The sequence below is a fragment of the Asterias amurensis genome, chromosome 1 (genome assembly GCF_032118995.1).
Source record: "Asterias amurensis chromosome 1, ASM3211899v1".
Taxonomy (NCBI): domain Eukaryota; kingdom Metazoa; phylum Echinodermata; class Asteroidea; order Forcipulatida; family Asteriidae; genus Asterias; species Asterias amurensis.
In genome coordinates, this window is record NC_092648.1 from 22,721,339 (window position 1) to 22,735,124 (window position 13,786).

The 13,786-nt window shown below is 38.2% G+C and overlaps 1 protein-coding gene across 1 annotated transcript in view; it reads left to right on the forward strand.

Moving 5' to 3' along the window:
• The window catches only part of LOC139954182 (CCAAT/enhancer-binding protein zeta-like), a 34,213-nt gene that overhangs the window by 15,523 nt on the left and 4,904 nt on the right, over positions 1-13,786 (forward strand). The window contains exons 10-21 of the mRNA XM_071953886.1: positions 5,680-5,776; positions 6,717-6,801; positions 7,293-7,407; positions 7,868-8,009; positions 8,638-8,766; positions 9,004-9,148; positions 9,492-9,574; positions 10,289-10,445; positions 10,890-11,022; positions 11,817-11,977; positions 12,920-12,980; positions 13,318-13,526. Coding sequence (XP_071809987.1) covers positions 5,680-5,776; positions 6,717-6,801; positions 7,293-7,407; positions 7,868-8,009; positions 8,638-8,766; positions 9,004-9,148; positions 9,492-9,574; positions 10,289-10,445; positions 10,890-11,022; positions 11,817-11,977; positions 12,920-12,980; positions 13,318-13,526 — 1,517 coding nt within the window. The remainder of the gene's footprint in view (positions 1-5,679; positions 5,777-6,716; positions 6,802-7,292; positions 7,408-7,867; positions 8,010-8,637; positions 8,767-9,003; positions 9,149-9,491; positions 9,575-10,288; positions 10,446-10,889; positions 11,023-11,816; positions 11,978-12,919; positions 12,981-13,317; positions 13,527-13,786) is intronic.

Genomic DNA, 13,786 nt, shown 5'->3' on the forward strand with positions numbered 1-13,786 from the left:
ATCCAATCATGTTAAACGAGTAGCATTTCGAGTCGTAGTGGCAGTCAAAGCAGCACTGGATGGCAGGTTGGCTCTCAATTTTGATCTCCTTGTAGGTGTGTTTCAGAAGGCACAGCTGCTCCATTTGGTGCAATAGTCACACAGCGTACTGGCTTTGGATTTTTCCTAATCTCTCGTTTACAGATGAAGCTGCGAGGAAAATCACATAATCCCACTGTCCAATGTCCTTTATCATGAAATCTTGTGCAGCGTTTGGTTAGAGTAGTTTCAACATTAAGGAATGATGACTTAAAGTTAAAGTACATGGAGTTGTCACTGACATCAATGGTGTATTGCACAGTTACATTAGGTTCCAACAATAGGCTGATGAAAATACTTTGTGGGAGGGCTTGGATCATATTCTGGATGTGATCATTTTCTTCCTTAGACTCAGGTTGCGTAAGAACACTGTTTATAGATTTACAAAATTTGTCGGCAGCATACCTGTCTAGTTGTGGATTGGTGACAAGCTTGTAACAGAATTGACCATTTTGCTTCCAGCCACGAGCACAGTTGCAGGAGTCTATACTTGACGTGTTGACCAGCACCAAAACTAAACAGACATACACTTGCCACATTATTTTAAAGAACTTTTTCTTTAGTATTGTTCAAGAAAATTCCATTTTTGTCAAAGTTTTGAAGAATTTAGTGTTGTGTCAATAAAAACTATGTTATCAGCTAGCCTAAAGGATAATGACTGAGCAGGAGGGGTGCCTCTGCTCTTTGTGACCTGCTCTGGAATCAACTCGGTTCAAAAAGCGAGGAAACGGACCTTGGGCTGCTAATAAGGTTTTGATCATTATAGTGAAGGGGCGTTTGTATCGATCTCAAGTTATTGAACTCAGTCAGATTTCTTATAGGCAACAGGGAAGCTCTTTTGTGGCACACAATTACTGTTAATATCCCGGTTCACGTGAAAGCAAATTGCGACGCAAATAATCAGGTACGCTCTGTTTTCCAATTGTGATGTCAATTTTGATTACAACTTTGGTGAAGTTGCTGGTGCAAGTAGTCTCAATTGCTTTCAAAAGTCGCGGGGGGGGGGGGGGCTCCATGTGCTTTCAAGATTTCAAACTTTTTTGCCTTGATGGTTAAACTTAAATTCTTAATGCTGGTACTTTATTGTTGTAAACAGGCAAACTTGTCTGAAGATTGGGTTTGGAGTGGTGGGTATTGGGTAAATTGAGGAGGGTGTGAGAGTGAGTGTTGGCGTACTTGTTGATATAACCTGCATTATCTTCAAGGCAAATGGATAATGACAGAGAATGAGGTGTGCCTCTGCTCTTTGTGAGATGCACTTGAAGTAAATTGAACAAAAAGCAAGGAAATGAACCTTGGGGCTGCTTGTGGTGTATTGATTGTTATATGAAGAAGCGTTTGCATCGATCTCAAGTTATTAGACACGTCGTAATATTTATAGGCAAAAGGTAAACACTTCTGTTGCGCATTGATTTCATCCCAGAATAGCAAAACTGCTTCACAAATTGTTTTGGTTTGTGTGTTAGCAGTCCATAAAGTTTGCATAGCAAAATTTATATTGCTTAAAGAGCCGTTCTCGGATGCTCTGAAATATACAGTTTTTACATATTTCCAATAGATCGAGTCCCCAAGAAATAGATAAAGTTATTATGAGTCCCTTACCTCAGGGCTTAAACAGTGTGAAAAATAGATTTTCCTCGAAACACTCCAAGTCCAAAATCTGAAAACGACAGGTCGAACAAACAACGTGACGAAGGACTTGTGACTTAGTAAGTGGTTAGTTAGTGTGGACCTGCCTATATGAATGTTTGTAGCTATCGCAAAAACACTGCAAAACTTCCCTACTTGCAATCAATACAGCTGTAAATCTGACTCTTTATGGGACAATCTAAGGGGGTAAAAAATCAACAGGTCAATATGTGATTTGGGGATTTTTAATTTTTTGTTAATAGGCAAGGCGATTCTGCTAGGCTTGTTTTTTTTTAGTGAAGCCCTCTACATGTGAAGCATTAAACCCTCACTTTACAAGTAATACACACACCACAAAAATTATTTGACAAGTGCCAAGAACACAGAACACATTGCGTTCTGTAGGATCTGTACACAACCCACAATCCTTGCAAAACACAAGCAGTGGCATTCTTGATAGACTATAAGGTAAAAATTTAAATATTGAGAGATTTCTAAGGTATGTGGTTTTAGAGAAAGAGAAACAAATTTTATACTGAGAAAGCTTCATGCATGAATTGTGTCTCAGACTGTGTACTTCAATTATGGATTAATCTTCCTGCGTGGCTATAACCACTCCAGATTTTAGGCGATATCTCAAAAATACTATCACCTTGCGAAACAAAAAACTAGTTTTATAGTATGGAATGAGATTTTTAAAATTGAACAGTTGCAAAGACCAAAAGGTATACATTTCTTATATAGACTTGATCCAGTATAAAAAGACAAAGAGAAAACAACTTTTAAAATGTTCACTTACCTCATTAATTTTTTTTGTTTTGTTACTTCTTTAAACATTGAGTTGTGGGAGCTCTCGCGTTTCTCCATAAAACTTATCTTCTCTCTTCTCGGTTAATTTGTTCAATAGTGTTAAAGTGTTTTGCCATAAACTGATCACTATGTTCTTTGGTAATTCTCGTGAATTTGATGATAGCATATGCATTCCACCTTTAATGCAGTTCATCTGTCAACTCATCTTGTGTGTTCTAATTTTTTGTTTATAAGTGCGTAGCATTTCTCACTTCTTGCTTTTGTAGTTTACCCATTCTGAGGAGCATTCTCAATTTATGCTATAACTTCAAAGTACGCACACCCATTTTTGTGTGCTAAATCTTGCACTTGAGATGCAGTGGCATTGTTGAGCTCACATATCTGTCCGATCATGTTAAACGAGTAGCAATTTGGGTCAAAGTGGCAGGCAAAGCAGCACTGGATGGCAGGGTTGATATCAGACTTGATCTCCTTGTAGGTGTGTTTCAGAAGGCACATGTCTCCATCGGGTGCAACAGCCACACAACGTGCTGACTTGGGGTTTCTCCCAATCTCTTGTTTACAGATGAAGCTGCGAGGAACATCACATAGTCCCAATGTCCACTGTCCTTTATCATTAAATCTTGTGCAGCGTTTGTTTAGAGTAGCTTCAGTATTAAGGAATGATGGCTTAAAGTTGAAGTATGTGAAGTTGTCACTGACATCAATGGTGTGTTGTACAGTTACATTAGGTTCCAACAATAGGCCGATGAAAATACTTTGTGGGAGGGCTTGGATCATGTTCTGGATGTGATCATTTTCTTCCTTAGACTCGGGTTGCGCAAGAACACTGTTTATAGATTTGCAAAAGTTGTCGGCAGCATACCAGTCTAGTTGTGGATTGGTGACAAGCTTGTAACAGAATTTACCATTTTGCTTCCAGCCACGAGCACAGTTGCAGGAGTCTATACTTGACGTGTTGACCAGCACCAAAACTAAACAGACATACACTTGCCACATTATTTTAAAAGGACTTTTTCTTTAATATTGTTCAATAAATTTACATTTTAGTCAAAGTTTTGAAGAATTTAGTGTTGTATCGATAAAGCCTGCGTTATCTGCAAACCTAAAGGATTGTGACTGAACAGGAGGTATGCTTTTGCTTTTTGTGACCTGCTCTGGAATCATCTCGGTTCAAAAAGCGAGGAAACAGACCTTGGGCTGCTAATAAGGTTTTGATCATTATAGTGATGGGGAGTTTGTATCGATCTCAAGTTATTAAACACAGTCAGATTTCTTATAGACAACATGGAAGCTCTTTTAAGGTACACAATTACTGTTTATATCCTGGTTCACGTGAAAGCAAATTGCTTGACGCAAAACATCAGGTACGCTCTGTTTTCCAATTGTGATGTCAATTTTGATTATAACTTTGGTAAAGTTGCTGGTGTAAGTAGCCTCAATTGCTTAGATAAGTCAAAGGGGTGGGGGGGGGGGGGGCTTCATATGCCTTCAAGTTTCCGATCATTATGCCTTGATGGATTGACACAACTTCATAATGCTGGTGCATAATGTTTCCAAGCAAACTTATCTGAAGATTGGGTTTGGAGTGGTGGGTGTTAGGTAAATTGAAGAGGTATATTTCAGTTAATAAAGACTGAAACATATTACCACGACATACTTCATATCCATAATGGACAATAAGACCTTTATAAGCCATTATAAGCCATCATAATCCACATCTTGTTTTTAGTATTTGTCATGGTTTCATTTAGGTTAGTAACGGCTACAATTTATATAATTTTGTTGGTGGGCTTAAATTGGGAATTATACTCTTAAGCTGGCCTCAGGTTGACCGTGGGCTTTGAGAAATATTGGGAGTTGTTTGTGGGTATTCTGGGGCAGGCAGCATGGATTTGTTCATGTGAGAAGTATGGTTTGAGGAGATGGATCCCTGCAACTGGTAGCGTTTGGCCTTGTGCTTTGTTTATTTTCCATCTTTATTCACAGAATTTAGAAAACTGTTTACTTGCCTCTTTAAATATTTGGTTATTGGTTCTTTAAAAACACTTTAAGCCTTCGAGAAAGACTCAGGAATTTTTTTATTTTTCCACTGTCAGCTCTTTACTCTTGCCACATTTTTTCAAGAACTTTTCCGTTAATATATTTCAAGAGCATTCCATTTTAGCTGAAGCTTTTAACTTAGTGCTTGTTATGTGTTGATAAAACCTGCAATATCTACAAGGCAAAAGGATAATGACTAAGCATGAGGTGTGCCTCTGCTCTTATTGATTTGCTCAATAAGCGAGAGAAAAAAAAAACGAGGAAATAATCTTCTCACTACTAGATTTTGGGCTGTATTGATTATTGTAGTGATGGTCTCAGCGAGCTCAAATTATCAAACATCAGGTTATATTTTTACAGGCAACAGGGAAGCACTTTTAAGCATGCACAACCTTTTTACAGCACAGTTCATAATTCTACCTCCTTGGTTCATACCTCACGCGAAAGCCAATGCGAAGCAATTTTACAAGATGCAAATAATTAGATAGGCTCTGTTTTATACATTTTTTTAAATTATTTATTATTGATAACCAACAGCAGATTGCAGCCACTTACAGGTTTCATTAAAACAAACAGCTGCTTGACTGCTCTGCCACAACATGCCTGCATAATTTTGCTGATCAGAAAACTTAATCAGCTCCATGAAAATCAGTGCAAGGGCCCAATAATGGAACTGCTTGCCATATAAATTGCCTGGTCATTGCATGTACTACAGGGCTATGCGCCTGAAAGATGCCAGTTCCGGTTTGTGGCCTATTTTTACATCCTTTTTTTTCATACATTCAACAAGTTATTATTTTAAAAATATGATAAGTGGTAGTTAATTGGAAACTAGTTAATAATTGTGAGGACTGGACGTTGTTTCTAAGTCCATCAGCCACATGTATAGTAGCAACAATTCATTTATTCAACCTGTGCATCGTCAATGGCGGATGCGATTGTTTTTATTTATTTCTTATTGAAATAATATAATATTTCTTTCAGCCCAAATCACCGTAAGCAGATAACTGTAACGTGCAGTGCCATGAAAATGGGATGTAAGCTTGCAAGATCAACTGGTACTTTTGCATCATGTTGGTAAAAAAAGTTGCTTATTTCTGTTTTGGTTATTTGTTTTAGATACTATGCTGTTTGTTTTCTGAATCAGCTGATCTTAAGCCACGACGAGCCGGACTTAGCCACCAAGCTGATCATTGTCTACTTTTCCTTCTTCAAGGTAAGTCGGGAAAATATACCACCGACTCACCATCCTCCCCCCCCCCCAAAAAAAAAAAGTGACTACACAGTAGAGTATAAGTTCATGATAAATGAATTACTTTGTTTGACTTACATGTATTCATAGTAGAAAACATTGGGTAAAAAACAAGAGCAAGAATTTTTTAAATTCTTGAAATGGAATTATATATTTTGCACCAAACTACACTTACAAATATGATAGTATCTGGCATTAATAAAGGTTCATTCAGGTATACAACTTGTCAGCTGATCAGATGATTTCATCTTTTTGACAACGGTCTAAATCCTGATTGTCCTTTCCGTTTTTGTTTGTGGACAAACTGCAGTTGTTCAAAATACAGTAAAAGTTTGATAGCAATTATAATTTATTTTTCTTCTAATCTGTGTTTTAGTGTTTAGGGACATTGAAATTTGAAAGTTGTCGCCCCTTGAGCCCTACCTTGTGCTATTTTAACTGACTACTCAACCTCTGTATTTAAAGTTACATTGGTGTTTGGTTTTTGGCTCCTAACGAGTGTACCTGTTGGCTCAGGCTTGTAACTCTTAGTAAGCTCCCCTGCAGAATCCCAAAAGTGTATTTATATCAACCTGGCTAAACTGTATAGACCGTATCGAATAACCCCCTTGTTGCTATGAAAGTAGCCATCTTGTAGGGCTGGCCGCCTAGGCGTCTTAACACGTACATCAATGAAGCACGCAGCATTCCCGGTTTTATTTATCTGGCACATGCACGTACAAGCACACTCTTACAGATGCCATGATGAAGGGCAGGTCTTTGAATGGTGATGTCATATTCGATACGGTCTTTTGTTATTGAAACATGTATGTATTCATATTATTGCCTATATAAGATTTGTTACTGTGGAAAGAAAATAAATCTTGAAGCCTTGAAACTGTATTTTGTTTAAAATTGTTACCAGGCTTGCATGAAAAAGAAGGACAGCGATCAGAAGATGTTGAGTGCTGTACTAACGGGAGTCAACAGAGCCTACCCTTACTCCAACGGTAAATTATGCATTTCACTCATAAAAGCGGGTCCTCAAGGTCAAATTCAGTTTTGTGATCCACTCATTTTCCAGTAGACAGAGTCTTTATAAAAATAGGGAAAACAAATTACAAGTCTTGTCCCTCAAGTTGTAAACCAAAAGGGAAACAGACTTGGTAAAATTTGAAATGATATGGGGTTAGACAAAGAAACTTTACTAGAGCGGTGTTTGAACCAACTTCCGGTTTAACCATTTAGATAGCTCATTTGGTACAGTAAGGGGAGAGGTTGAAATTGTGTATGAATAAGCAACTGGAACGCCACATCAGTTCAGGGAAGTATACTCCCCAGGGAGCTGAGAAATATTAAGGGAATGTTATTGACCCAATGACCAGGGCACTAATGTAAAGCGCATTGAAATGTTATTGTGAATTGCGCTTTATAAGAACTAATTATTATTATTAAATACACCATTTTATTTGGTTCAAATTCTTTCCTACATTTTCTTCAGCTGGGGATGATCGGGTTGACGAGCAGACAGACGCGCTATTCAAAGTGGTTCATATTTCAGCCTTCAACACGGCCATTCAGGCTCTGCTGCTTCTCAAACAAGTTCTGGATTCTAGGTAAAGTAACCTTGGTTGTGGGCGTTTTTCATTTCTATTTATTTCCAGGGTTTCAGTAATTAGAAATGTAAATGAATGTGAGGTTTTGAGTCAAGAATAAGGGAGAACCCAGGCCCTGGGATCTGTTAGCAGGAATTTGTTAACATTCTTCAATTCTTGTCACTGTAATAGTAATAATATAAGTAACAAAGCAACAAAATTTTAGACACTTGTTGATCATAAAAATGTTAAGTTGTATCCATGTTATTTTATCTTATAAAAGATGAGTACTGGTTCATAAACCTTGCATTTGTTGGTTGTCTACATGGCAAGACTGGGTGTGTATGTATTTTATTCTTCAATCCTTGTTGGTGTTTCTTTTGCAATTTGTGTATTTTTGAAATATTTGTAGTGCTTTTAAACTTGTGCGAGCATTCTTTTTGGAGAGTAATAAAGTCTTATGTCTTGTTTCCTTTGGCAGGCATTCCATCACTGACCGTTTCTACTCGGCGCTGTACAGCAAAATTCTTGACCGTAGTGTTGAACACTCAACCAGGCAGGCCATGTTCCTCAATCTCATCTACCAGTCACTCAGAGCAGATAACTCAATAGGCAGAGTCAAGGTACCAGACATGTCACGATGCTTCCCTTAAATTCAACACTTTCTCGTGGTTACTGTCAAGATGAAATTTTATTTTACTTCAGAGAAAGTGAGCATAATTTGCTTTTTTTTCTAGGGTGTGGGACAAATCTCTGACAAGACATAGCTAGTATAGCTTTTATAGACCTTTCTTAAAGGCAGTTGACACTATTGGTAATTACTCAAACTAATTATTACCATAAAACTTTTCTTGGTGACAAGTAATGAGGAGAGGTTGATTATATAAAACATTGTGAGAAACGGCTCCCTCTGAAGTGCCATAGTTTTCGAGAGAGAAGTCATTTTCCACGAATTTGATTTCGAGACCTCAGATACAGAACTTGAGGTCTCGAAATCAACCATCTAAGCGCACACAACTTCGTGTGACACTGGTGTTTTTTCTTTCATAATTATCTCGGAAGTTCGATGACCGATTGAGCTAAAATTTTCACAGGTTTGTTATTTTATGCATATGTTGAGATACACCAACTATGAAAGCTAGTCTTTGACAATGTCCAATAGTGTCCACTGCCTTTAACCAATAAGTGTGCATCATGGAACATTTAAACTGAGTTTTGTGTTTTATGTTAGTTTGTTTACTTTGCTTTCAGGCTTTTGTGAAGAGACTTTTGCAGACATCGTCCACCCAGCAGCCTCCATTTGCCTGCGGGGCACTGTTCCTTGTTTCTGAGATCATGGCCACGAAGCCTGCATTGTTGAATACTGCCATGGAAGCAATTGTGAGTCTCGTCTTAGTTTGTTGTTGAAACGTTTTATTTCTACTGAAGTCTAAGCAACCTATTTGAGAGAAAAATGTTACCTTAATTTTTACCTTAGTTATCTCAGAATTATTTATTTGTAAACTATGGTTGTACAACTTCATTATCAAAAAGCGTTCAGGCTAAAATTCTACATTTATGTTTTATATGCTTACCAATCCTTTAAAATGGTTTTGGCGGTTTATTGGTTTATTTTAGGATTCTGATGATGAAGAACACTTTGTTGACGTTGATGAGGATAGCAAAAAGACGAGACAAGTCAATGAGCCGATAAGGAGCGAGAAAGGAGAGGTAACCTCTGAGGCTGTATCATCCTGGGTCCATCAAAAACTCTTTAAGAAAGGTACGTGGCCGAGCGGTCAAGTGCTCAACACAGTTACATGTATTACAAACAGGTTGAATGTTTTAAAGAATTTTTACTCCTATTGTTATAATTCAGTTTCTTATTTTTTAATGTGTCCATACATTTGTACCCGCTTAGTTTTTGACTAGTGGTAAAGTTTCTTGCTTAAGGACACAGGTGTCACTGCTCTCGAACTCATACTCTGCTGAACACCAGAGCTTGAGTCTGGTGCTCTTAACCACTAGGCCATGACACACCACAACCCTAACTATCATTGGAGTGCTTCTTTGTGGCGATCAATTTGCACACTCATGTACTTCAATTGATTAATTTGTTATTTCAGAGAAAAAGACCCAATATGATCCAGGAAACAGGAATCCTCAATACTGCGGTGCAGAGGGGAGCATCTTCTGGGAACTCAACAAAGTGAGCTTTCTTACTTTTGTCTGTAAAGAAGAAAAACAAATTAATCAAATCCATTGATGTCATGTTGAAATGGATTATAAGTGGAGCGGAAAATTTAGACACTTCCAGTGGTGTAAACCATATTCCCTTCCCTTTCTTTGGAAACCCCCACCCATCCCCAAATGAGACTGAGAAAATGCACAATTGAATGGTTTTGTATATGAAAGGGCTTTTATAACTTTTGTAGATCAAGTTTTTGGCCATGACATGAATACCTACTCACTGTGCGTATGAAGATGTATATTATACTGTAGAAGTTTCAGCTTCATTAGTCGTCAAGTTTTGTTTAGAAAAAGGTGAAAGTCACAAAGCAATGTTTTCAGGAGAGTCGGGTCAATCCGTTAATCATGCATGAATATTTCTCGGCTTACTGGCATGAAAATTATTTTTGTGAAACTGTTTTACTTGTTTCTCAAAAAACTACAGCAAGTAATATTTTAGCGGAAGCTTTCTACCATCATTATCTTTATACTGTGTAAGTTTAATGTAAATCTGTGGATGTTTGCTTTGTACAAAAAGTACCCAAACTCTTTTAATAGCCCCCAAATTTCTCATGATTTCCCCTAGGCCACCCCCCCCCCACCCCCGCCCCATAAAAATATTTGGTTACTTCACTTGACACCTCACTTATTGAGACTTTTAGGTTGATTGTTGTTTTTATTTTTGATATTACAGCTCCAGAATCACTATCACCCTTCGGTAGCCCTCTTTGCAAAGACCCTACGTGATGGTTTGAAGGTACACTACATGGGCAACCCGCTGCATGATTTCACGCTGATGAAATTCCTGGACCGCTTTGTCTACAGAAACCCAAAGAAGCAAGCAGAAAATGGTACGCCACTAGTTTTGGATTCTGACTTTTCTTAAAGTTTTTGTAATGTAAAGGTTCCTTATAAAGGGTTTTTGTACAATTAAAGTTACAATTTTATTAAGTTAATTAAGTTAAGTTAAGTTAAGTTTGTATTGTAAACTTGGGTGTAATCCCTGGCTGTTCAGCAGTAACAGGTTGAATGGCTTTCGACTGGCACCTGTACCAAGATGCTGACAAAAGGTTTTTTTTTTCAATCGCAACATTATTTAATTGTAGGCAGTGTCTGAATTGGCGACTGTGACTGTTGCAAATTGCACTGGTATGGACATTTTAGCTGAAGCAGCTAATTCAGATGTGTGCTTAAGTGTCAGCATTGGATTTTGAGTACTTTTATGTGCAGCAATCCCTAACTGGAGTTTACTGTGCATTTTATTTATGTCGTCTATTTTTGTTTTGCCACCACAGTGAGAGTATCAGTAATGGAGCCCAAGGGGAAAGCCTACAACCCATCAGCGATCAGACTCCTACCGGTCAACACAAAGGATTACCTTAAAACATCACAGGAGAAAATACCCATCGATGAGATGTTCTTCCACAAGTATGTAGAACTAGAAAAACTTGTGTCATGTCGTGGCTGAGCGATTCTGGTTGATGAGTCATCAGGATGGTTATTCCCGGTTATGACACACAGTGTGTCCTGCACTTAGTTGTTGTTGCTTCTCACTGCCCAGGAGTAAATGGGTAGCTGTGAGAGCAGTGATGGTTCTTGTGTTTGATTTAGCTTAGTGTGCTACATACTTGGTAGCACAGGCTGTTAACTACCAGGGGGCTGAGACAGTTTAAAGAATGAAATATATGGCCCAGTAACCAGGTGTAATAATGTGTGAAGCATAAGGATCATTCTTTAGAATTGCTCTCTAGGAGTCAGTATTATTTTATAGACGGTTTGTGTTGTACCCTTACACTGATGTGTGTTTAAAGCAATGTAAGTAAAATCTACAGGCATATTGCTTTGGTAGGATATGAACCTACAAATTTTGCCATTCTAGAGAGAATGTCTTACCACTACACAGACCATTCAGCTTGCCCGGCAGCTAGAGGCCGTTTGGCTCCTATATGTTAACTCCCGTATTTTGGCAATGAGGGACAGTACGTTTTCCGTTGCAGGCCCCCTCCAGAATTCCTGGTCCCTTGGAAAAGTTTTAGGGACTCTCAAAAACCTATTTGTTCACGGCACTTTGAATTCTTTTGCAAAGGTGCTCTATAAATTCCTAATATTATTTTAAAAGTCTAACCTTCCCCCCCCCCCCCACTGATGTAGATGATAGATTCTGAAGACTGTGATGAAGTTTCACAGATAACTTCATCGTGGGAAAACTCTTCTTTTTAAAGGTATTTCACGTCAAGACAGAAAGGACCTCAACATCCTGTCGCAGAGCAAGAAAAAGGAAAAATCAAAAAGGCTCCTGAAGCTGATGACGCAGAGGATGATGACCTTGAGTTTGATAGCGATGCATCAAGTATTGATGATGACGAGTTTGACAAAATTATTGGTGAGTCTTTTTAGAAAAACAGTCAACACAATTCCCAAATTCCCAAAACTGTTTGTTATTGTTGTTATTAATTTTGGTTTTACCCATATACACTGATGTGTGTTAGCACTGTATACTTAGTACTTGCCTGAGCTCTGTGAGCAAAATCACAGGCATGTTACTTGGGCAGGATTCGAACCTACGACCTTAGCATTTCTAGAGCAGTGTTTTAACAACTAGACGAACGAGATTGCCTGGTAGCTATGGACGCAGTACTGGGTATACAGTGCTAACACACATCGGTGTATATGAGTAAAATTTTAAGTTTATATTCTTTATCCCCGATGCAAATTTCCATTGTTTAAATTGTTGTTATTATTATCATTTGTTTGGTCATTGATGCAACAGCTTAAAGTTTAGGCATTCACAATAAGATAAAACTGAAATTGTGAGAATCGGACATTCGTTGTTGTAATAATAATATCAAAGTCTATTATAGCGCACGTATCTACCAAACAAGGTACTCAAGGCGCTGAGTATATACAAACTTACAGAAAGATAAGTTATTGCAGTGATGAATTCTGAGACCCAATTATGTAGCACCTTATAAGGGTTTACAAGGTGCTACGGCGCAGCCACAGCCAGGAACACCGGGGCGAACGTCTTCTCTTTTCGATAAGTGCACTGGGTTTTTACATCTATGTGATAGAAAGTACGGTCAATTCTGTGGGTTTCGAGGTAGATCAACAGCTTACATGGAGGAAGATAGAACTTGGATCTCAACATTGAATATAAAACAAAAATTCAAAAGTTGCTCTGTTGAGGCAGACAGTTGATATTAGCTATCTAAGGCATTGGAGAAGTATTTGCAATTTTGTTTGCAAGCTCTCTTTTTTGAAACTAGTTTATGAAATAAAATTGTAGTTCATTGTTAAAGGTACATATTTTGTTCTAATCTTACAGGTGGTATGGATTTTGAAGAAGAAGTAATAGAAGAAGATGATGATGACATGGACTTTGCTGGGTAAGTTTTGCCATCTTACAGGCATGTCCTTTCTCATGATTGTTTCTTGATGTCAGGAATTTTACAAAAACTTCTGAAACATCCTTTGTGTCTGGCAACTCACATCTGTTATCTCCATGTAGTTCCTTTTCTAAACAGTGGGCTTAACTGGATCATGCACAAACCAGTAGTGCTGCTGGCTGCCCCAGGCATGTCAACTGTACATCCACTAAGTTTAATGACCCAAGTAATTTAATGTAACCACACTCACTCTTTAAAAAGGTTGTATACTTTTCAAATTTTGTGACCAAAACTCTGAAACTCTTTAATTGAGCTTTCCTGCAATGTTTACTTTCAGGGAAGTGAGTCGGAAGAAGAAGGACAAAAAGAAGAAGAGTAAATCCCAAGATGAGGAATCCAGTGACGATGAAGATGACTTTGGTAATGACAGTGACATGGAGGAGGGAGGATCTGATGTGGACGACGATGCAGATGATGATGGTTTCAAGATGGTCAATGATGAGTTTGATGAGGAGGGAATCGGTGCTTCCGATGAGGAGTTTGAAGGTGAGGTTTCTGAATTGAATTTTAAGATAGATGAGGATGATTTTAATGATGAGGAATTGACAGAATCTCTGGACATTTTCAAAACCATGTTTGAAACACACACATCATTGCATACGATATATATATGGCATAAGGTTTATCGCGATTCAGAACTGCAATGCGTTGTGGGTAGGCAGATGGGGCAGTTTGCTATGCGGTGTATGTTGTCATGCACGACTCCCGCACGCATGGCCTGTATATGTGGGTTGATATTTTGCTAT